Source organism: Pongo pygmaeus, chromosome 8, assembly GCF_028885625.2.
Source record: "Pongo pygmaeus isolate AG05252 chromosome 8, NHGRI_mPonPyg2-v2.0_pri, whole genome shotgun sequence".
Classification (NCBI taxonomy): Eukaryota; Metazoa; Chordata; class Mammalia; order Primates; family Hominidae; genus Pongo; species Pongo pygmaeus.
In genome coordinates, this window is record NC_072381.2 from 26,773,060 (window position 1) to 26,797,871 (window position 24,812).

Sequence of the window (24,812 nt, forward strand, 5' to 3'; positions counted from 1 at the left end):
GACTCCCTGAACAATTACAATCACTTATTGTAATCATCAAATAATAATTGGTTGAAATTCCTGGCTTTATCAAGGACTCAGGATTTCAGTGGCTTTCATTCAGATGTCCTAGCCTTTTTTTTAATTCCTAAGCATCCACTTTTAATTATTTACAGATAATATTAATAATAAAACCCGCTATACTAGCTCAGTCAGCCCGATACTCCCTCAGTGGTTCTCAACCAGGCATTTTGCCTCCAAGGGTCATTTGGCAAACCCTAAAAACATTTTTGATTGTCATAGCTTGGGGCATGGAGCAGGGACTCCTGACATCTAGTAGGCCAGGTATGCTGCTAAATACCTTGCAGTGCACAAGAAAACCCTCACACCAAAGACTTCTCTGGCCCCCAATGTCAACAATGCTGCTGTCAAGAAATCTGCCCTAGACAGAAGAGCTCCAGAATAATGACTGTGAAAGCACTGAAGGCAGAGAGAAGGCTGGATCCATTCACTCACTCATTCATTTATTCATTTAATATTTGTTGAATGACAGCCGGGCACGGTGACTCACACCTGTAGTCCCAGCACTGTGGGAGGCTGAGGCGGATGGATCATTTGAGGCCAAGGATTCTAGACCAGCCTGGCCAACGTGGTGAAGTCCTGTCTCTACTGAAAATACAAAAAGTAGCTGGGCGTGGTGGTGCACGCCTGTAGTTCCAATTACTTGAGAGGCTTGAGGCAGGAGAATCACTTGAACCCGGGAGGCGGAGGTTGCAGCAAGCCAAGATCGCACCACTGCACTCCAGCCTGGGCGACAGAGAGAGATTCTGTCTCAAAAAAAAAAAAGAAAAGAAAAAGAAAAAAAATGTTTTGAATGACAACTTTTGTTGAATGACAAGGATTATTATTGTCATTATTATTTTTACTGCCACATTCCCATCACCTGGAATAGTGGTGGGAATGCGGCAATGAAAAAAATACAACAATCCCTGTCCTCATGGAGTTTACATTCAACGTGAGGAAAATGGCAAAGAACAAAAACTATGCAATGCGATGTCAAGTAGTAACAAGAAGCAATATGAGGTAGGGTTGGGGCCAGGGCTCCTTTGGATGGAGTGTTCACAGAAAGGCTCTCTAGGAAGTGACATTTGACAAAAGATGTGAATGAAGTGAGGGAGCAAGAATTACCTGCAGTACGAGCCCTCCAGGAATAAGTACAGGAAGTGGAAAGCCCTGAGGTGAGGGAGCTCTGTTTGGTCAGAAGGAAGAGAGATGAGGAGCATGCCCTGCCTGCTTCTGGTCCTCGCCCCTCCTTGTCTGTTCCTGATATAGGAAAAATAAGAATAATGGCAAGCACTTATATGGCATTTTCTTTGTAGATGTGGTATATGTGCAGACAGACTCCCCAGCCAGGAAGTGGCCGAGTCAGAATGAGAACTCAGGCAGTGTGGCTCAGAGGCCGTTCTCTCAGACAGTTTCTCAGGTCCCCAGAGATCCGGACACGAAGCATTGCCCACTACCTTGCCCCTACCACAATGCCACCTGCCCTTGAGCCACATCTTTCCATGTTTGGAATCCTAAGACCCTGATAAATTACCAAAATGGAGCATTCCAACACACTTCATTGCCAAAGACTTGTCCACACTTCTTAAATCAGGAGAAGGTTTTGGAGAAAGTTTCTGAAACACTGGTCGGTAAACTGGCTGAATCAGAGTCACTGGAGACTCATTACAAATGCAGGTTCCCAGGCCCTAGGCCCACTAAATCAAAATAATGATGGAACCTAGGGTTAGGGTTAGGGTTTAAAGATGGAGCCTAGGAATCTTCATTTTTCCTAAGCATGGTCAAGTTTTCTACTGAGTGTTAGAATGTATCCTCACTCTAACCATCAGTAATCGTGGCTTAGCTGGTGATGAAATGGCCTTCAGAGTCAGCAGACAGGATAAAAGTCTAGCAGAAGGAGGCAGGAGCCAAACCCCAGGGCTAGAGTCCAGAAGCCAGAGCAGGGATGTCTGTCAAGAAAAAGACAAGGTCTCTGACAAGAGGTTCCCAGCATGGGGATTTAGACACAGTGAACAGGGGAGGGACTCAGTTTCTCAAACTGACACATAAGTTTGGGACTAGGACCCACAATTGGCAGGACTTGAACTGTCTGACCTAGAAAATGAGGTTATCCTGAGATTACACCAAGAATAGAAATCCTAAGTCCCAGAGTATTGAACTAGAATTTCTAAAAATTCCTACTATCCAAGGCCTGGGTCTTCAAGAGAGAGTTGAGTATCTCCCCAAAGGAGAGAGGGGGCTCAGAGGTGGAGAAACCAGCAGGACTGATGGATCTGGGAGCAAGAGTCATGAGCAACCCTTGCAGAATGTGTATTTCCTTTTTTCTCAGGATGATGATGTTCTGTTCTAAAGCCAATTTCCTCATATGCAATCACCCTGCTCATTTTGTTCTTAAGCATGCTTCTCAGTTCCTTCCCAAAATATTGAGAATTCTTATTAATTTGCTGAGTAAAAGGGTAACTGTTGAGGTTTGGAGAACCTAATTTGTTTATGAACATTGTGGTCACTTATTTCCCTTTTTGTCTGCTGTTTTAAAAAAATAAAAACTCTTGCTATTCTTTATTAGGGTGAGCCAATTTCCAAAATGCAAAGAATGTGTGTGTAGATTGCAAGAGGGATTAAGGATACAGGGAGGCATGTTAACAGATTTAGGCCAGGTGTGGTGGCTCACGCCTGTAATCCCAGCACTTTGGGAGGCCAAGGTGGATGGATCACCTGAGGTCAGAAGTTTGAGACCAGCCTGGCCAAAATGGTGAAACTCCATCTGTACTAAAAATACAAAAATTAGCTGGGCGTGGTGGCACGCTCCTGTAATCCTAGCTACTCAGGAGGCTGAGGTACGCGAATCGCTTGAACCCGGGAGGTGGAAGTTGTAATGAGCTGAGATCACACCACTGCACCCAGCCTGGGCGACGGAGTGAGACTTTGTCTCAAAGAAAAAAAAAAAAGATTGCATGATTTCATGGCCTGATAAGTCCAGGCTAAAGTTTATTCTTCAATATGAGCTTGATGACTATGGCTGTTCATGAGAGGTGCTGTCAGAAAGATTGGCGTCTGAGTCCTGGCCCTGTCACTTAGTAACTGGGTCACTAATAAGATGCTAAGCCTCACTGCACATCTTCAAGAGATGAGAGCGTCCAGCCCTTCTTTTGAGAATTAAATATGATATGCCTACAAAATCATTAGTGCAATGTCTAGAAATATATCAGCACTTAGTAAGTGGTAGTTATTATTGCCCTCTAGTATTAAATAAATCTCTTTATTAACCAGTGGTTCTCAAACTTTTGTATGCATCAGAACCATTTAGATTGTTAAGACACAGATTGCTAGGCCCCCAGGGTTTTTGATTTAGTAAGTCTGGGATTGGGCCCAGAAATTTGCTTTTCTTTTTTTCCTTTGTATTTATTCATTTATTTTTTAATTGACACATAGTAATTGTACATTATGATACACAATGTGATGTTTTGATATATGTAAACATTGTGTAATGATCAAATAATGGTAATTAGCACAAACATTTATTATAAAATCCTCTCTTCTAGCTATTTGAAATATACAATGCATTATTGTTAGCTATAGTCATCCTACCTTGCAGTAGAGTACCAGAACTTATTCTTCCTAACTATAACACTGTACTCATTGACAAACCTCTGTCCCCATTCTCTCCGGTCTCTAGTAACCACTATTCTACTCTCAACTCCTATGAGATCATTTTTTTTAGATTCCATATATGAGTGGAATCTAAATATTTTTGTATTTTCTTTATCTGTTCATCCACTGATGGGCATTTAGGTTGATTCTAGATCTTAGCTGTTGTGAACAGTGCTGCAATAAACATGAGAGGGTAGGTGTCTCTTTGACATATTGATTTCATTTCCTTTGTATAGATACCCAACAGTGGAAATACTGGATCATATGGTAGATGTATTTTTCAGTTTTTTGAGGCACCTCCATACTGTTTTCTGTAATGGCTAGACTAATTTACACATCTGCCAATGGTGCATAAGAGTTCTTGTTCTTCCACATCCTTGTCAGCATTTGCTATTTTTTGTCCTTTTATCATAGCCATTCTAATTGGGATGATGCAAAATCTCATTGTAGTTTTGATTTGCATTTCCTTGATGGTTAGTGATGTTAAGCATTTTTTTAAATTCCTATTGGCCCTGTGTATGTCTTCTTTGGTGAAATATCTATTCACATCTTTTGTCCACTTTTTAAAAATTGGATTATTTGGGTTTTTTGCTAGTGAGTTATATGAGTTCCTTATAAATTCTTCTTATTAACCCTTAGTCAGATGTATAATTTGCAAATATTTTTTCTCATTCTGTAGGTTGTCTCTTTACTCTGTTGATTGTTTTCCTTGCTATGCAGATTCATAGTTTTGGGTCTTTCTTTTTGTTGGTTTGTTTGTTTGTTTTGTTTTGTTTTTTTGAGACACAGTTTCGCTCTTGTTGACCAAGCTGGAGTACAATGGCATGATCTCAGCTCACTGCAACCTCCGCCTCTCGGGTTCAAGCAATTCTCCTGCCTCAGCCTCCCGAGTAGCTGGGATTACAGGAGCGTGCCACCACTCCCAGCTAATTTTTTGTATTTTTTAGTAGTGATGGGGTCTCACCATGTTAGCCAGGCTGGTCTCGAACTCCTGACCTCAGGTGATCCGCCTGCCTCAGCCTCTCAAAGTGCTGGGATTACAGGTGTGAGCCACTGCGCCCGGCCAGTTTTGGGTCATATGTTAACTAATCTATTTTGGGTTGATTTTTGTTTATGGTGAGAAATAGGGGTCAAGTTACATGCTTTGCATGTAGTTATCCAGTTAATCCAACACTGTTTATTGAAGAGACTATCTTTCCCTCAATGTGACTTTTTTGGTTTGTTTTTCTTCTTCTTTTTCTTCTGTGGGGGACACCTTTGTTGAAAATCAGTTGGCTCTAAATGCATTGATTTATTTCTGGACTCCCTATTTTGTTCCGTTGGTCTATGTGTCTGTTTTTATGCCAATACCACACTGCTATAGATTTGTAGTATATTTTGAAATCAGTTTGTGTGACTCCTCCAGCTTTGTTCTTTTTGCTTAAAGTTGCTTTGGCTATTTGGAGTCTGTGTTTCCATATAAATTTGAGGATTTTTTTTTTCTATTTCTGTGTGAAGTATGACATTATAATTTTTTTTATTATTATACTTTAAGTTTTAGGGTACATGTGCACAACGTGCAGGTTAGTTACATATGTATACATGTGCCATGTTGGTGTGCTGCACCCATTAACTCGTCATTTAACATTAGGTATATCTCCTAATGCTATCCCTCCCCCCTCCCCCCACCCCACAACAGGCCCCGGTGTGTGATGTTCCCCTTCCTGTGTCCATGTGTTCTCATTGTTCAAGGGATTGCTTTGAATCTGTAAATTACTTTTGGTAGCACGGACATTATAACAACATTAATTCTTCCAATTTACGAACACGGGATATCTTTCCATTTATATCTTCTTCACCTTCTTTTATCAATTTTTTATAGTTTTCATCATAGAGCTCTTTCTCCTCCTCGGTTAAATTTATTTCTAGGTATTTTATTTTTGTGTGGGTATTGTAATGGGATTGCTTTCTTGATTTTCAGATAGTTGGCTACTGTTGCATAGAAATGCTAACTTTTCTATGCCGATTTTCTATCCTGAAACTTTACTGCATTTGTTTATTAGTTCTAATAGTTTTTTTGGTGGAGTCTTTGAGATTTTCTACATATGAGATCATGTTGTCTGCAAACAGGGACAGTTTGACTTCTTCCTTTCCAATTTGGATGCCTTTTCTTTCTTTCTCTTGCCTAGCTGGTCTCGCTAAGAGTTCCAGTACTATGCTGAATAGTAGCAGTGAAAGTAGGCATCCTTATCTTGTTAGAGATCTTAGGGAAAAAGCTTCTAATTTTTTCCCATTCAGTGTGATGTTGCCTGTGGGTTTAACATATATAAACTTTATTATGTTGAGGTATGTTTCTTCTATACCTAATTTGTTGAGATGCTGAATTTTTGTCAAATGCTTTTTTTGCATCTATTGAAATAAGCATTTGGTTTTTAATCTTTATTATGTTAATGTGATATGTCACATTTATTGATTTATATATGCTAAACTATCCTTGTATTGCTGGGATGAATCCCACTTGATCATGGTGAATGACCTTTTAAATGTGCTATTTAATTCAGATTGCTAGTATTCTGTTGAGGACTTTTGTATCTATGTTCATCAGGGATGTTGACCTGTAGCTTTTCTTTTTGGTTGTGTCCATGTCTGGTTTTGGAATCGGGCTAATGTAGGCCTCGTAGAATGTGTTTGGAAGTATTTCCTCCTTTTCAATTTTTTGAAATAGTTTGTGAAGAATTAGTCTTTATATGTTTGTAGAACTCAGCAGTGAAGCCGTCAGGTCCTGGGCTTTTCTTTGATAGGAGACTATTTATTACAGCTTCAATTTCATTACTCATTGTTGGTCTTTTTAGATTTTCTGTTTCTTCCTGTTTCAATCATGGTAGGTTATATGCATCTAGGATTTTAGTCATGTTTTCCTAGGTTTTTCATTTTGTTAGTGTGTAATTATTTATAGTAGTTTTTATGATCTTTTGTATTTTTGTAGTATCAGTTGTAATGTCTTTTTTTCATCTTTCATTTTATTTCTTTCAGTTATCTTTCTTTTCTTAGATTAGCTAAAGGTTTCTCAATTTTATTTATTTTTTCAAAAAACTTACTCTTTGTTTTATTAATATTTGTTTTTTAGCCTCTTTTAGCCTTAGTATTTCTTTTTCAAATGAATGAAATTAATCTCTATTTCATTTATTTGTGCTCTGATCTTTATTATTTCTTTTCTCCTACCAATTTGGGGTTTAGTTTGTTCTTATTTTTTCTAGTTCCTTGAGAGGCATCATTAGATTGTTTATCTGAGATCTTTCTTTGGCTGAAAAAGTCTTTATCGCCTTCATTTCTGAAGAATAGCTTTTCTGGGTACAGTATTCTTGGTTGGCAGGCTTTTTAAAATCTTTCACCACTCTGAATATGTTGTCCCACTCTCTCGGCCTGCAAGGTTTCTGCTAAGTCTGCTGCCAGGCATATTAGAATTCCCTTATGTGTTATTTGCTTTTTTTTCTTGATGCTTTCAGATGCATCTCTTTGTCTTTGACCTTTGAGAATTTGATTATGATATATATTGGAGTATTCTTATTTGGGTTGAATCTGATTGTTGACCTTTGACCTTTCTGTGCCTGGATATTTGTATCTTTCTTCTGATTTGGAAACTTTTCTATTATTATTTATTTATATAAGCTTTCTATCCCTTTTCATTCTTTACTCTCTCTTTAATGTTACTGATATGTAGATTTGCTCTTTTGATGATGTCCCATGAGTCTTGTAATTTTTTCTTTATTCCTTTTCATTTTTTTCCCTTTTTCTCCTTTGACTATGTATTTTCAAATAGCCTGCCTTCAAGCTGACTGATTCTTCTGCTTGATCAATTCTGCAGTTGATGTCCTCTGTTTCATTTTTCATTTTGTTTGTTGTACTTTTCAGCTCCAGGGTTTGTTTGTTTTTTAATTATTTCTATTTATCTGATGAATGTTTCTGATAAATTTCTGAATTGCTTCTCTGTGTTTTCTTGAAGTTTGCTGAGTTTTGTTATAACAGCTATTTTTGAATTCTTTGTCTGCCGGATAGCTGGCACCTCTTTTTGTCCATTTAGTGAGACTATATTTTCTAGGCTATTCTTACTCTTTGTAGATATTGGGCTCTATCTTTGCATTGTTGAATTAGGTATGTATTTCCGTCTTCCCTGTCTGGATTTGTTTGTGACCGTGCTTTTTCAGTGGGCATATGCAGAAATTGTGAGCAGATTGACTTTTGTATGTCATTTCAGCACTAGAGGGCCTCCTAAGTCCAGGTTAGACCCGAATCCTACACTAACTCTGCCGAGGATACACTGTCCAAACTGCATGGGCCCTGGGAGACCCACAGAGGGCCCACTGGATGGTGTGGGAAAGCCGGTCAGGCTCTCAAGTCCAGAGGTTCTGTGGACCATGCCTCCCACAGCACAGCATAAAGAGCCCATCTGGTGCATCATCACATCTGGCAGGGATGGTGAGCCACTGCCACATTTGTCCACCTGGCTGCTGTTAGCCCCATTCCCTCTCTTTGTCCATTGCTGGCCTCACGTGTTTCAGCCCTGTTGGTACTTGGTACTCACAGTGCTCTCCATACGCCCATGCAGAAGCAAGCCTCCCACAGAAAGACCCAGTATGGTAAAAAACCTGAGTGTGAGTCCGGGGGGACTTTCCATGTGTGGGTACCGCAGTGGCTCGGGGGAGGGGCAACGTAGTCAGGGGAAATCATCCCCTTACCGTACAACTGCAGTTTCACTCATATTTGCAGTCCAGCAGGGCTTCCCAGTCTCACTCACGTTCAGTTTCCTTAGCCCTCATAAAGGCACTTTTGTGCGTGGATAGAAGCCATTCCTTCATGCATTCTTTCTCATTCCATTCTGGGGCTAGATGCAATGTGGCAGAAGTAAATATCTTCCGGAAGAAATTATGTTTCTATGGAGACCTGTTAGGAAGTAGTGGAATATCATGGAAGAAGTGCTGGAATTCTGCCCCGTCGCTCACCTGCTTCCTACCCCTTACTCAGCTGTATTTTTCTTTACAGTATTTTTCACAGTGAAAAATTATATTACTTTAGTGTTTTGTATTTTTATTGGCTTTCTCCCATAGTAGAATATAAAAGTCATGAGAGCAAAGACTTTTTCTATTGTGTTCACTATTGTGTTCCAGAGCTTGGAATGATATTTGACACATTGTAAATGCTCAATACATATCAGATGACTGGACAGATTAATGGATGGGTGGATGGACAGATGGGTGGGTGGATGGATGGATGGATGGATGGATGGATGGATGGATGGAGTGCAGATCAAAGCCCCCTGTACCATTGTGTCCTTCAAAACATGGTTCAGGCCAGGCACAGTGGCTCATGCCTGTAATCCCAGCACTTTGGGAGGCCAAGGCAGAAGAATCGCTTGAGCCCAGGAGCTCGAGACCAGCCTGAGCAACATATCAAGACCCCATCTCTACAGAAAAACTTTTTAAATCAGCAGGGTGTGGTAGCATGCACCTATAGTTCCCACTACTCAGAAGGCTGAGGCAGGAAGATCCCTCGAGCCCACATTCAAGGTTGCAGGGAGTTATGATCACACTACTGCACTCCAGCTGGGGCAACAGAATGAGATTCTGTCTCTAAAGAAATGCTTAATTAGCTGGGCACTGGGGCTCATGTGTGTAATCCCAGCATTTTGGGAGGTCAAGGCAGGAGGACCACTTGACCCCAGGAGTTTGAGACCAGCCTGGGCAACATAGGGAGACCCCCATCTCTACAAAATATTTAAAAATCAGCCTGGTGTGGTGGTGCACACCTGTAGTCCCAGCTACTGAGGAGGCTGAGGCGGAAGGATTGCTTGAGGCCAGGAGTTTCAGGGTGCCGTGAGCCACAGTCACACCATTGCACTGTGGCCTGGGCAACAGAGCAAGACCTACCTCTAAAAAAGAAAGAAAGAAAGGAAGGAAGGAAGGGAGGGAGGGAGGGAGGGAGGGAAGGAGGGAGGGAGGGAGGGAAAGATAGAAAGAAAGAAAGAAAGAAAGAAAGAAAGAAAGAAAGAAAGAAAGAAAGAAAGAAAGGATAAGAAAGAAAACAGAGAACAGGATTGAATCGTCCCGGTTTACTTCCTCTTTACTTCTAAATTTATCCCACACAATAACTCTCCTACCTCCTGACTCTCCATCTCAGAGGAAGATGGCTCCCATCTCCAACGTGGCCTCTGGAACCACATCGTCAGCCACTCCCTTTGGCTTCAGCATCTTCAAACCACTCTCCAGACAATTCTTCTCTTTTCCTTGGGCCACAAACATTTTCAAATATTCCTTGGTTTGGGGGCTCTAACTCACTCCCCTCAGTTGTATCTGTCCCACCTCTTCAAGCAGCACCTTTGGCTTCTGTCTTCTCTTTAACTCAGACTTCCTGAGAAAATGATGATGCCCTCCATGTCCTCAACTTTTTTCTTTTTTTTTTGAGACGGAGTCTCGCTCTGTCGCCCAGGCTGGAGTGCGGTGGTGTGATCTCGGCTCACTGCAACCTCCACCTCCCAGGTTCAAGCAATTCTCCTGCCTCAGCCTCCTGAGTAGCTGGGATTACAGGCGCCCGCCACCACATCCAGCTAATTTTTGTATTTTTGGTAGAGACGGGGTTTCACCATGTTGGTCAGGCTGATCTCGAACCCCGGCCTCAACTTTTATTCTCATAGTGTAATTCATTCATTCAAGAACATTCCTTTTGGCCAGGCACAGTGGCCTACACCTGTAATTCCAGCACTTTGGGAGGCTGAGGCAGGGGGATTGTTTGAAAGCAGAAGTTCAAGACCAACCTGGGCAACATTGTGAAATCTCGTCTCTACAAAAAATTTAAAAACATTAGCTGGGCATGGTGGCGCACATCTGTGGTCCCAGCTCCTCAGGTGGCTGAGGTGGGAGAATCACTTTAGCCCAGGCGTTGGAAGTTTCAGGGAGCCATGATTGCACCACTGCACTCCAGCCTGGGCAACAGAGGCAGACCCTTTCTCTACGAATATATACATATATCTTTTGAATTTTCTTTATTCAGACTTTGGGGTACATCAGTAAACAAAACAAAGGCCTCTGGCTTTGTGGAGTTTGCATGCTAGCAGGCTTCTCCCTGCACCTCTGTGGAAACTGCTATTATTAAGATTTCCAAAGAATAGTGGCTTTCTCCAGTCCTCGTGACATCTTTTGCATTGATGACAGCATCCTCATTTTATAGTCTTCAGCCTGGACCCCTGCTCTGCTACTGCTGGTGCCTCCTCCTTCCCTACACACTGTAATGCTCTCCAGGGTCCTAAATTCAGTTGTCACCAGACTCCCCATGCTCTCGCTGAGATCATATTCGCAGCCACAGCTCCAACCATTGTCTGTGTTGGAGACAAATGATTCCCAATCCGTAGTGGACAGTCTCACCTTCTTCCCTAGCCCCACACATGCAGTAACCACATGTCTGAGGGGTACCTCTATCACGGACACTGATTTCAACCTTTCCTCCACCCCCTGCTTTCCGCAGTCCCTCAAGGATGAATGGCACCATCACCTAATCTATTCGTTTTCTGGAGCTGCCGTAACAAACTGCTGGTAGGTAGATAACTTCACAGAAATTTATTTCTTGAACAGTTCAGGAGACCAGAAGTCCCAAATCAAGGTGATATTGGAAGCAGAAGTCCAAAATCAAAACCAGAGTTGTGTTCCTTCTGAGGGCTCAGAGGCAAAATCTGTTCCATGCCTCCACGCCTCTCCTAGCTTCCGGCAGCTCCCAGCAGTGCTGGCATTCCTTGGCTTGCAGCTGCGTTTGCCAATCTCTGCCTCCCTCAACATGTGACCATCTTCTTTCTTTGTCTGTGTCTGTTTCTTCTCTTCTTATAAGAACATGTCATTTTGGTGGTTGTTTTTGTTTGCTTGTTTTTTGTCGGTTTTGGTGTTTTTTGGTTTTTTGAGACAGGGTCTCACTCTGTTGCTCAGGTTGAATGTGGTGGTATGATCACAGCTCACTGCAGCCTCAACTTCCTGGGCTCAAGTGATCCTCCTGCCTCAGCCTCCCAAGTAGCTGGGACTACAGGTGCACACCACCACACTTGGCTAATTTTTTGTATTTTTTGCAGAGATGAGGTTTAGCTATGTTGCCCAGGCTGATCTTGAGCTCTTGGGCTCAAGCAATCCACCCACCTTGGCCTCCCAAAGTGCTGTGATTACAGGTGTCAGCCACCGCACCCGGCTTACACCAGTCTCTTGGGATTTAGAGCCCACTTTCATCAGGATGACTTCATCTTAACTTGATTACATCTGCAATGACCCTATTTCCAAATAAGGTTACATTCATAGGTACCAGGAGGGAGTACTTCAACATAGCTTTTAGGAGGGGGGAGATAATTAAACCCATAACGTCCACCTACTCTACCAAGCTAGAAACAGAGAAAGCATGCCTGATTTTCTTCCTCTCCCCATTTCTCATTAATCTATCAACAAGTTCTTTTAATGGGAGATCATCAAGGTCTCCCATTGAGCCCTCCCTCAGTTCAATCTTATTCTTCACTCCGGATCCATCTTCCTCATAGCCCCCAGTGACTTCCTGTGTCACTGTGCTGTTTTAAAATGTCCTGTGCCCCACCACTGCCCAGGGGATCATGTCTAGATTCTAGCTTGACTCAAGGGTCTTTACTCAGATTCCTCCCCAGCTTAATTTCTGCTTCTTCATTCCATGGTTTCCAGACCTTAGCCATACAGAATTTTTCCATGTTCTCCGAATATATTACAGCATTCTGTCACTTCTTCCAAAGACCCTTTCTTGGCCCATTTTCAAACTTTTAAGTATGGAACATACTATTTCATAATCACATTACATATGTGATTTGATTACATCACGCGTTTACATACATCTCTCCCTAAAACACCTCCAGCGAGCATTGCCCAATTAACACGTGAGCTCTCTTATTCCTCTTTTTGTTGTTGTTTTTTTGTTTGTTTGTTTGAGATAGGATCTCCTCCATCCCAGTCTGGAGCACAGTGGCACAATCATGGCTCACCGCAGCCTCGAACACCTGGTTCCATCTATCCTCCCACTTTAGCCTCTCTAGTAGCTGGAACTACAGGTGTGTGCCACAACACCTGGTTAATTTTTGTACTTTTTGTAGAGACAAGGTTTCACTGTGTTGCCTAGGCCGATCTCAAATTTCTAGCCTCAAGTGATCTGCCTGCCTTGGCCTCTCAAAGTGCTGGGATTACAGGTGTGAGCCATGGGGTCTTGCCTCTCTTACTCCTCTTAATGTACCTAGGAATTAGCATATTTCTTGGCACCCAGAGATATTTGTTGAACAAACAGGATCTTGGTTCTTTCACTACCTTTGGCCTTGGATAAATTGCTTAGCCTCTCTCACCCTGTTTTCTCATTTCATAAGCTCAGAGGGTCTATAAGAGCCCTTTAAGCAGTGACAGTCCACAATCGCCCTGACCTCTGTGTGCTGTTCTCATGTCCCAAGAGAGCTTCTCCCTCTTTATGATCAGGAACAATCAAATCACCTTGCGAAAGAGCCTGGCCAGTGACACTGCACCAGCATTTTCCTGAAACCTCTTTGCAAATGATTATTCAGCAAAAGGCTCGATTAGGCAATAAGCTCCTTGGCAAAGTCTCAAGACACGGTGGAGAACAAGCCCAGTGACTTGCTCTATGATGTCTGCAAGGCTGAACGATTTCTGCATCACCAAGGGAGCCAGAAAGGAGCTTGTTCCCATTAGGTGGCTCATCTTAGAACCATAAAATCTGAGGATTGCTAGAGACCTTAGAGGTCATATAATCCTCCTGCATACAGCCATAGCACACATATAGTGTAAGGAAGGAACTTGGTGAGACCTGACCTATAGCAAGGTCTGTCACCCCATCATCAAGGGGCTGTTTTATGTTCAAAAGTCATTTTCTTTAAGGGAGTGACTACATTTTACTCTATTTCAATGAATAACATTCTTAAGAAATTGTTTAGGGTGCTTGTTAAATGGATAACTCTATATAAGCAGTTGCTTTGTGCATTCTGTTGCAAACACGATGAGATTTAGTCTGCTCTGGAAACTTGGCTCTCACATGACATCTACCAAAAAAAAATAGATTAACTTGAAGGTAATAACGTCAGCTTTTTAAATGTCCGAGTGAGGGATGGGTGGAATAGCTGCTTTCTTTCTTAGAAACATTTAATTGCTGAAGAGACCAATGCTTGCCTCTCTTACATGACAATCAGAACACAAATGCTGTTTGTAGGTCAGAAAGCCATGTTTCTGATGCTGAAAGACAAGGGCACTGGTTTGGTTTTGCACATGTTATTGTTGAAGGGAATGCTGGAGGCATTTGTGGGCTGTGACATTCCAGCCAATAAGTGCTGGCCTTAGTGTATTTTTCATCAATACGACCTTCAGGTTAATTAAGACAACAAATCCTTTTTGCTATCAGGCCATATTACCTGAGTTGATAGATATTTCCAATTTTAAGGGTTTCCAAAGAGGATCATTATTGGAGTAACATTTGCGAAAATAAAATCTAACATTCAGAATGAGGGAGTAAGCATTGAACCACAAAAACAGTAAAATGCCCAGCAGCCGTTCAAAAGTGTTTGCTGTCATCTGCTGGCTAGACTGGAAAACTACAGCAACATTCAGGAGCCTGATGTGAAGTTGTCACCGTCGGTAGAGAGAATGTCTGTGTTCCTGTTAGCTATGCCCAAGCAAGTAGGAATTGACCGTTCTTCGAGCAATGGCGATGCAATTTCTGAGGCCGAGTGACCTACATAAAGAATACATATTTAAAGACAAAAATATGAGTAGAGTTTCCTCAGTTGCCTGAAAAGACCAAAGAGGAATTTTTAAAAAATCATTTCTGAATTTTTCTGTAGTCTCTTCCAAGTCTGGGATTTGGGTTTAATAGCCTAATACAAACACAGAAATTTTAGGTGGTTAGTCAGGAGAACCCCAGGTTCTAGTGGGGTCACAGGGTGGAATATATAGTAACCTCTCTGAACCTCAGTTTTCTCATTTGTGAAATCAAAAATTACTAAACTCTCGTCAAGCTCTTGGAGTCTATAAAGGTCTTGTTATCCTTTCTGGACGAAGATTACAATCCTAAAGGCTCTTGCTGGCTGAGTCATTAGAAAGTCTAGCAGAGTGACTAGATGCTGCCAGTCAGATTCCAACTGAAGTTTAAAGACACGAGACCCTTTGCTTAGATCAACTTTGAGAATAGCCATTTCCTTGGAGGTCAGTGATTTAAGATGGAAAGCGAAAGGGAAGTGGAGAGGTCCATGCAATACCCTAAGAGAGGAATTGGACAGCTTCCCTCCTTTCCTGCCAACTGAAGAGCAGATAGATGCTTCCAGCTCTCTTGGCTTTCCATTCCACTTTCAGCACCAGCAGCAAATGAGGATTATCCTAGCAGGATTAATGAATCCTCCAAGGACAGGAGGAAGAAGAAAGAGGTGGTACCATACCACACACACACACACACACACACAATGCTTGTGGTTGTTAATTATTTTTTTACATAATAAAATGTATTATAATAAACCTTATAATGACCCATGAAAATTTACATGGCACATATTAATATCTTAGAACCTATATTTGGTTGCCAGCCCCTCGCCTGATGACGGCAAGATTTCTAACTGAACAGGAAATATTGTGCTTATTTCTTGGTTCTTCAAGTATTCTGACATCTGGACTGGAATACCTGCCATGCGCTGGCCATGTGCTAAGCACTGAGGGTCTTCAGCAGTGAATAAGACAGATGTAGTTCCCACCTTCATGGAAGACACAGTCTATCAGAGACAGACACATAAAACAGAAACTAACTGGGCTTGGTGGTTCACGCGTGTAATCCCAGCACTTTAGGAGGCTAAGGTGGGAGGATCACTTGAGCCAGGGGTTTCAGCACCAGCCTGGGAAACATAGCAAGAGTGTTTCTTAAAAAAAAAAAAAAAAGAAAAAAAAAGGCCAAGCATGGATGCATGTTTGTGGTCCCATCTACAGAGGAGGCTGAGGGGGAAGGATTGCGTGAGCCCAGGAGTTAGAGGCTGCAGTGAGCCGTGATGGCACCACTGCACTCCAGCCTGGGCAACAGAGTGAGACCCTGTCTTAAAAAATAATAAAAATTAAACCAGAAACAACAAAAGCAATAAGGACTAAGAGGAATGCAAGGAGTTCTCTTTCACACCTGCCCATTTCCTTGTTCTCTTTGTGAGCTCCTGGAAGACCTGTTCAGCAACCAGAACCATTGCTTAGTGCTACTTGCAATAAGTGTAATAGACAGAAATATTGTTTCTCCAGGGTGTCCATCTGGAAGCCATTGGCTCACTTGGGCAGCAGATAGCAGGTAAGAAGGAAAGGTCATCACAAAACTCTCAATTTTTGGAAGCAGAAATAACCCTAGAACCAGGTTTTGGGAGTTATAAACCCACAATTCTCATAGGCATTAATTCGATGATGTAAGAATTATCTCAGGTAAGTTCCCTTATCTGACAAATGGAAAAGCAGCTCAGATTTCTCATGGGGATAGAGATGTGATAGATGTGAAAACCTTCCAAAAGTTAAAAAGGCATAAATGAAAATTATTATTGATAATATAGTAAGAAGTGCTTACAGATAAGGCATGGTGGCTCATGCCTGTAATCCCAGCACTTTGGGAGGCTGAGGCAGGAGGATCACTTGAGGCCAGGAGTTTGAAACCAGCTTGGGTAATATAGTGAGACTCCAATTCTACAAAAAAAAAAAATTTTTTTTCAATTAGCTGGACATGATAGTGTGCACCTGTAGTCCTAGCTACTCAGGAGGCTAAGGAGGGAGGGTCTCTTGAGCCCAGGAGTTCAAGGTTTGCAGTGAACTGTGATTGTGTCACTCCAGCCAGGACAACAGAGTCCTGACCTCAAGTGATCTGCTCTCCTCGGCCTCCCAACATATAACAAATTTCTTAAGTCTTTTCAAAATTTAGTCATTTTTAAAAGTTATTTTCCTAATCCTAACATTACAACCAGTAATTTTTGCCACATAAATCACATATATTGTTAGATTTTTTTTTTAATTTCCTGACAGGTGCTTTGACCTCCTAATACATGACAAGTGAATACATTGTCTCGAAACTGCTTCTTTCTAGCACCCCCAAATTCAGAAGGAGTCCCAGTATATCAAGTATCTCTGCTGTGATGATGCAAGAACCCTTAACCAGTGGGTCATGGGAATACGGATAGCCAAGGTGAGAGAGCGTTCAGACTTCATCCTGTCTTGAATTTGCCAGCCAACTTCCTGACCCGGGCACAGCCTTCCTGGTGCTGTGAAACAGTTGGCCCACCCTTGGGTTCAGCCACAGACATTATCAAGTTTATTCGCCCCGTGGGTTTTCTAAATGGGATGAGCGATAGAAACACGAACCTCTCCAGTAACCGGATATTTACTCATGGCGAGTATTGCAAGCTTAGTGTGCAATTAAAAAACGCAAGATGGAACCTGTGATCGAGTTACATAAAGACATACGTAATCAGAACTGAGCAAAGCTCTTCTCTAATATGTAGGTGAAAAAATTAACTGACTCTGTTAATCTGGAAAATGATTAAATGTGTATTTGTTAAATTTTAATGGAAATATCCAAAAAACCAACTCAGACAAGTGGTGAACAGAGTAGCCGTGGAGTATTTATTCCTTTTCTATGTGTATATTGCAATTGAGTGCAGAATTTGGGATACATGGATTCCTTTTCTTCTTCCTTTGTGTTCTCTCCCCAGTATGGGAAGACTCTCTATGATAACTACCAGCGGGCCGTGGCAAAGGCTGGACTTGCCTCTCGATGGACAAACTTGGGGACAGTCAATGCAGCTGCACCAGCTCAGCCGTCTACAGGTACTAAGTGGAGGAGAAATTCCAACACATATTCAAAACTTGGTGCTCCTGTTCAAAGTGTATCCAATACATCTATACAAACAGAACTTTGTAGACAGCATTCGGAATATGTTTCTCGCCTGATGATCAGGCTCAAACTCCCCGACTCAGCCCAGCCCTCACACACACACCCCTATAACATCTGTTTTCTTTTTCTTTTCTTTTTTTCTTTCTTTCTTTTTCTTTTCTTTTTTTTTTTTTTTTTTTTTTTGAGACTCTCTCACACTGTTGCCCAGGCTGGAGTGCAGTGGCGCGATCTCAGCTCACTGCAAGCTCCGCCTCCTGGGTTCATGCCATTCTCCTACCTCAGCCTCTCGAGTAGCTGGGACTACAGGTGCCCACCACCACGCCTGGCTAATTTTTTGTATTTTTAGTAGAGACAGGGTTTCACCGTGTTAGCCAGGGTGGTCTTGATCTCCTGACCTTGTGATGCACCTGCCTCAGCCTCCCAAAGTGCTGGGATTACAGGCGTGAACCACTGCACCTGGCCTGTTTTCTTTCTCTTCTTTGCTTTTTTTTTTTTTTTTTTGGAGGTAAGGTCTTGCTCTGTCACCCAGGCTGGAGCCCTGTATCTATTTTAAGCGACTTTTAACAAAGCTTTGACCACTTCTTTCATGATATTCTGTGGATAAGGTGCTGATCTCCTGTTTACAGTGAGCTAGTAGGTAGATGTTTCTTATCAGAGTACAAATATTATATTAGTCCAAGGCTCCATTAATGCCCAGAAAACTGTCCACACCAAGAATGAGATTATGCCCTGGTGTTTTGATGTCTTGCACCCAATCCTGGACAGCACATTTTAAGGTAACATGAGTCAAAGTTCTGTGTCAAAAGGACAAATTAAAAGGCAGGAAAATAAAATAGCATACCAGGACTTTTGGGGGGAAAAACCATATCTATTTCCAGATTATTTCAAGGACCCCCATATTTTGCCCGAATTTCTGTCTATTGTTTCTCTGTCCAATGTACTTTTTGTTGAGGACAATGTTGAAGAGTTGTTCCTGTACTCAGTGTGGTATGAAACTGGACAAATACATTTTTAAAAAATCAAGAAGAATTTTTAAAAATACGTTTTCAAGGTTTATTCTTCAATTACTGAAAAGTTTTTAAAAGTAAAACATATTGTTACTCTCCAGGATCCCAGTTAGTCCAGACCCTCCTTGGTGGTCTTTATCAAATACCGTACTCACCTTCCTGATCCTTTTGCTGAATCTCATATAAAGTTTTGTCACAGAACCTCAGATTTTTCTTAAGGTTTTGTGTACCATGCCATGCCTGTGAATTGCTATCTTTGCTTTGTTTTTATTTTTGTTTTTTTGTAAGAACTAGCCAACAGTTTGCTTTAGAGATGCAAACTGCTTTGTATTTTCAGATCGACTTTCAAGAATGTTGAAAATGCTTTGCTCATTCTTCTTTTCTCACTTCTTCCCTCTCAGGACCTAAAACAGGCACCACCCAGCCCAATGGACAGATTCCCCAGGCTACACATTCTGTCAGTGCTGTTCTCCAAGAGGCCCAGAGACATGCTGAAACATCGAAGGTAAAACCAGCAAGCAGCTGACCCCTATAAGCCATGTTCTAAACCATTCACATTGTTCCAGTAACTGCTCTTTTAAAAAGAGAAAATAAGCTGAGTGCAGTAGCTCACACCTGTAATCCCAGAACTTTGGGAGGCTGAGGCAGGAGGATCACTTGAGCTTCAGTTTGAGACCAGGCTGGGCAATATAGTGAGAGCTTGTCTCTACTAGAAAAAAAAAATTAGGCAGGCATGGTGGCATGCACCTGTAGTCGCAGCTACTGGGGAGGCTGAGGTGTTTGACTTGCTTGAGCCCAGGAGGTCAAGGCAGCAGTGATCTGTGATCGCGCCACTGCATTTCAGCCTGGGTGACAGAGTAAGATCCAATCTTTAAAATAAATAAATAAATAAATAAATAGAAAATGCAGTTCCAACAACTGAGAAGTTACTACAATTTAATTTAGTTGTTGCTTGATATTTGTAATCTTAAAGTTACATATGCTAGAATCAAAAGTTAAAACCAGCTATCATCGCACTGCTTAGGAAAAATGTAAGCATTTCCTTTAAACTCTGGAGTTAATTAGCTATGTTTACTTTGACCAAAGTGGTTTTCTTTGTTTAGTCAAGTGATTTTAGCCCTCTCTGACAGTAGCACATCCAAGTTTTAAACCCTTGGGATTTTACTTGCCTTTTTGAATAAAATAGGGCAACTAGTAGTCTGAAGCAGCTATATGAAGTGCCAACTGGCCCCCAAAATCAGATTAGAAGACTGCTAAGAGAGTTACACTATAAATAGGGCTGGGCACAGTGGTGAGCACCTGTAGTCCCAACTACCTGGGACGCTGAGGCAGGAGGATCACTTGAGCCCAGGAGTTCAAGGCTGCAGTGAGCTCTGCTTGCACCACTACACTCCAGCCTGGGTGACAGATAAAGATCCTGTCTTAAAAAAAAGAAAAGATAAAAAAGGGTTACACTAAAAATGTGTATTTTCTATTTTCCCCATTAATGTCCTTCCTACATACATCCCCAGGTGATGGAGGAGAAAATACACTGTAAAATAATAGCCAAATTGGCATAATTCTCCATAAAATTTTTTCAACTGAATAGATCAATGAAGATTCCTTTAAATCTATCTTAAAATCATAACTAATAATTATTATTTAGTTACTAATTTAGTTCAAAACTTCTCAGCTGACTGTATATATTCTGTTGAATATTTCTTTTGTGTGATTCAAAACAACCTTAAATAACTGTGACAATAGCATATCACCCAGCTAGGACATGCAGGGTGCTTCACTTTAGCAATTTTTCACTTCTTTCACCCCTTCGTTTTGCCCATCATTCAGTGGTGAAAACAATTGAATCTTGGTATTTATTGAACTTCTTATAATTTTGACAACCACTGCAGACCTTTAAAAGTTGTATTTCTTTAATGTTCTTATTATCTTCTCAAGCCTGACAATCTCCTCATGCAATGTGCTTTCAGTTACTATTATTTTCATCATTTCTATAATGCTAATTGAAGGAAAGAATTTAAAAATGCTGAAAGAAATAAAAGAATCTCAGAATAGAAATCACTTAACTACATGTGAACACCAATTCCCAAGCTGCCTGTTCAGAAATTTAAATAAAAAAAAAATACATCACCAGTTAAAGAGCTTATCATGTGAAGTAAATCAACTAAGTAAAATAGAAACTAAACCAGAAGGCACTTTATTAGAAAAAAATTCCAAATTTAATCTTCAATGGTAAGAGGCCACTAAGCAGAGAATGAAATAAACTGGAACCCTGATAAACTGTAAATTGAAGTGATAATTATCACTAAAACAGAGGGATTCAATCCGGCTGCCTGGGGACGTTTCATTATATAAATTATTATTATCTATTCCAATATTGGCAGAGGAAGGGCTATGCGTCTATTAGACTTAGGCCAAATTTGGCGTGCTGGTTTCTACCAATAGCACATGCTGGTGACTTTACTTTTCAGAACTCACATATTTATCTCATTTGATCTCATCACAACCTGAGACACGAGTCATAATAAGGACAACGGGGCTAATTTTATATCCAGTGAACCAGCCAAGTTTCATGCAGTTGAGAAATGGTAAACTGTCCAGACGTGGTGGCTCACGCCTGTAATCCCAACACTTTGGGAGGCCGAGGCAGGCGGATCACCTGAGTCCAGGAGTTGGAGACCAGAATGGCCAATATGGTGAAACCCTGTCTCTACAAAAAATTCAAAAATTAGCTGGCGGTGTTGGCATATGCTTGTAATTCCAGCTAATCGGGAGGCTGAGGCATGAGGATTGCTTGAGCTCCGGAGGTGGAGGTTGCAGTGAGGGGAGATCCTGCCTGCCACTGCACTCCAGCCTTGGTGACAGAACGAGACTCTGTCTCAAAAATAAATAAATAAATAAATAAAAATAAAATAAAATAAAGAAAAGAAAAGGTAAACTTATTAGAGACCAGATGTCCTGTCCTGATTCCTGGCCCACCACACTGCCTTCCCTGATGCTGTGTGGCCAGCTGGAACCAAGCTTGTAATTGGCTCCTCCCTAGAAGCCCACAGTCCTGGCAAAACGGACCCGTGTTCTCAGCTCACCAACACAAGGAGACATTGTCCCCAAGATCAGGCAGAAAGGTCTTTGCCAGGCAACATATCCTTTGTGCCTACGTTTGCACAAAGCTTACCTGTAGCCAAGAGAGAACTATTTCCATTCACTTTTCCCCTTCCATCTCCTTCATCCTAATCAAAGTAGGACATTTAAGCCAGGAGACTGTGTGAAGGTTTTGGGAAGTCCTCAACCCCCAGGAGTTGCTGTGTGTTTCTACTGTGTGTTGTGTGGAATAGGAGCAAGATAATTTTACAGATGCTTACTCCTGACACGAGCTTCACAACCAGCTCAACTCAGACCAAGAAAAAATGTATCCCTTCCTATATGCCGAGGACTCTGGTGGCTTGGCTTGGGAACCAAGGAGTGAAGTCATTTGGCTTCCATTTTGAAGGAATGAATGAGCCGAGGGTGGTTTATAGACTGAGGCAACCCCACAAGAGATACACCACGAAAGCCCCTTTAGAGACACACAGCAACTCCTGGATAAGGCAAGTTCCAAGGAAGTGATACTCGTATGATCTAAATACGATCTAAACACCTCATTGAACATAGCCATATCTTCCATTTATAGGAGACTTGGTAGATGAGTGCCACAGGGTAACTGAAACCAGGTTTGGCTGCTCACCACTAAAAAGCCAGACTCAAGAGATTAGGGATGATGGGAGGAAAAGGTGGTTTATTTGGAAAGCCAGTAACACCATGAAGATGGTGGACTAGTGTTCTAAAGTGCAATCTTAAATTTTTCAGGCTAACTGGAGGATTTTAATGGGTGTGGGATATGGGGAAGAGGAGAGAGTTGGGGAGAGAGTTGAGATCAAAAGATGACCAGAGACTGCAGACATCTGGGTGCCAACAAGGGTCCAAAGAGGTTGGGAACTTCTCTGTCCTTGGTCTGTCCTTGGTCTCTGTCCTTGCTCTTTAATCCCAGAGTTAGTTTTTAAAACTACATGATTGCTGGGTTTGCATATTTATCTCAGTGCTCTAAAATTATCCTATGTGCAGGAATGGGTAAAGGCCACTTTAAACAAAAATGAAGTAAGTTACATTCGTTTTTTTGCTGTTTCACTGTGACAACAGGAAATACTGTTAAGGTTCATTTGGGCCAGGTGGGGTGGCCGTAATTCCAGCTACTCAGGAGGCTGAGGCAGGAGGATCACTTGAGGCTAGGAGTTTGAGACTAACCTGGGCAACACAGCGAGACTCCATCTCTAAAAATATATATATAGAGAGAGACATAGTCTCCCTGTGTTGCCCAGGCTGGAGTGCAGTGGCATGATCTCGGCTCATTGCATCCTCCACCTTCCAAGTTAAAACAATTCTTATGCCTTAGCCACCCCAGTAGCAGGGACTACGGGCATGTGCCACCATACCAGGCTAATTTTTGTATTTTTAAAGGAGAAAAGGTTTCACCATATTGTTCAGGTTAGTCTTGAACTCCTGGACTTAAGTGATCTACCTGCCCGGGCTCCCAAAGTGCTGAGATTATAGGCATGAGCCACCACGCTCAGCCAAAATATTAAAAAATTAGAAAAATGATTATTTTTAATTTTAAAGACCATTTAGAATAATTGCCTTATTCCAGAACAAAGATGAGCTCATGAACGACCAGGAGTCTCAGTGACTGAGGGACAGAGGCTCCCCAGGGGGCGGACAGAGACTCACATATCTATGGCATGGTCCTGTCCACTAGGGCTGTTTTGTCCACTGGGACTGTTTTGAGAATAAAGAATGCTACTCGGGAGGTTGAGGCAGGAGGATTGCTTGAGCTCGGGAGGTCGAGGCTGCAGTAAGTCCAGATCGCGCCACTGCACTCAGCCTGGGCGACAGAGTGAGACCTCGTCTCCATTAATTAATAACAATAAATTTAAAATTTCAAAAATTAAAAAAAAATGAATGCTACTGTCACTCGGTTTCAGGATAAGAAGCCAGCCCTCGGGAACCACCACGACCCGGCAGTGCCCCGGGCCCCGCACGCCCCCAAGTCCAGCCTGCCTCCGCCCCCTCCGGTGCGGAGGTCCTCGGACACCAGCGGCAGTCCCGCCACGCCCCCCAAGGCCAAGGGCACAGGCGGCGGGGGCTTCCCCGCCCCACCCGACGACTTCCTGCCGCCGCCGCCACCGCCACCGCCCCTCGATGACCCTGAGCTCCCGCCGCCGCCCCCGGACTTCATGGAGCCGCCCCCAGACTTCGTGCCCCCGCCCCCGCCGTCGTACGCAGGGACCGCGGGCTCAGAGCTGCCCCCCCCGCCGCCGCCGCCGCCCGCGCCCGCCTCCGCCCCCGACTCCGCCAGGCCGTCCCCCGCGGTGGCCAAGAGGCCTCCTGTGCCCCCCAAGAGGCAAGAGAACCCAGGGCACCCCGGCGGGGCAGGAGGCGGGGAGCAAGATTTCATGTCAGACCTCATGAAAGCTTTGCAAAAGAAGAGAGGCAACGTGTCCTAGGGACGGGCATGATGAGTGTGCCAGAGGGAGAAGCATCGCTGACCCCGAGCGCAGGTTTTGCTAGCAGATTGCCCTGACATCTTGTTCATTTCAGATAAAATGTGACGGGAAACTTCTCACTGTTGTGCTCAAGTACAGGCATAACCATTAACCCAATAGAGTCCAGAATATCTGCCCACATGTACATATCGCTCCTGTGTATTTTAACCTAAATGGAATGTATCTTCCCTTCCAAGTTGCCTAAAGTGCTGTTTTAGGTTCATTTATTTTATTATGTTCAGAAGCATCAAATGAATAAAAGTTAAACGTTTTTCCGGAAGACGGTATTTCTAGAAAGATTATTGGGTCAATCTATCTTGAGATCAACACTATAATTAAAAATAGCTTTCAACATCCCATGCCTTCTTAAGTCTTGGTGACCTCAGATAGATTTTCATATCTATCGCTATAACCTTTAGAATTTGCAGGAAAATCGAGAGAGGAAAACGAGAAAACATGACAAGCAGAGCCTGTTTCCTTTCTCTGAGATTCCGTGGCTTGATTGATTGAACTCCTGGACACTTGCTGTTTTGGTTTTGCTTTTATAATGCTTGAATAACAGTAATTGAAAAAAAATAGTTATTTAGATAGTTTTTGAATTCTCTATTATTACAATGCTGTAAGT

The 24,812-nt window shown here is 42.3% G+C and overlaps 1 protein-coding gene across 1 annotated transcript in view; it reads left to right on the forward strand.

Annotated features, from left to right (window-relative positions):
* Positions 1-24,467, forward strand: part of LOC129006221 (amyloid beta A4 precursor protein-binding family B member 1-interacting protein) — a 130,792-nt gene extending 106,325 nt beyond the window's left edge. Inside the window, exons 12-15 of the mRNA XM_054435683.2 lie at positions 16,801-16,899; positions 17,426-17,540; positions 19,016-19,119; positions 23,627-24,467. Coding sequence (XP_054291658.1) covers positions 16,801-16,899; positions 17,426-17,540; positions 19,016-19,119; positions 23,627-24,148 — 840 coding nt within the window. The 3' untranslated portion in view covers positions 24,149-24,467. The remainder of the gene's footprint in view (positions 1-16,800; positions 16,900-17,425; positions 17,541-19,015; positions 19,120-23,626) is intronic.
* The last annotated feature ends 345 nt before the right edge of the window (positions 24,468-24,812 follow it).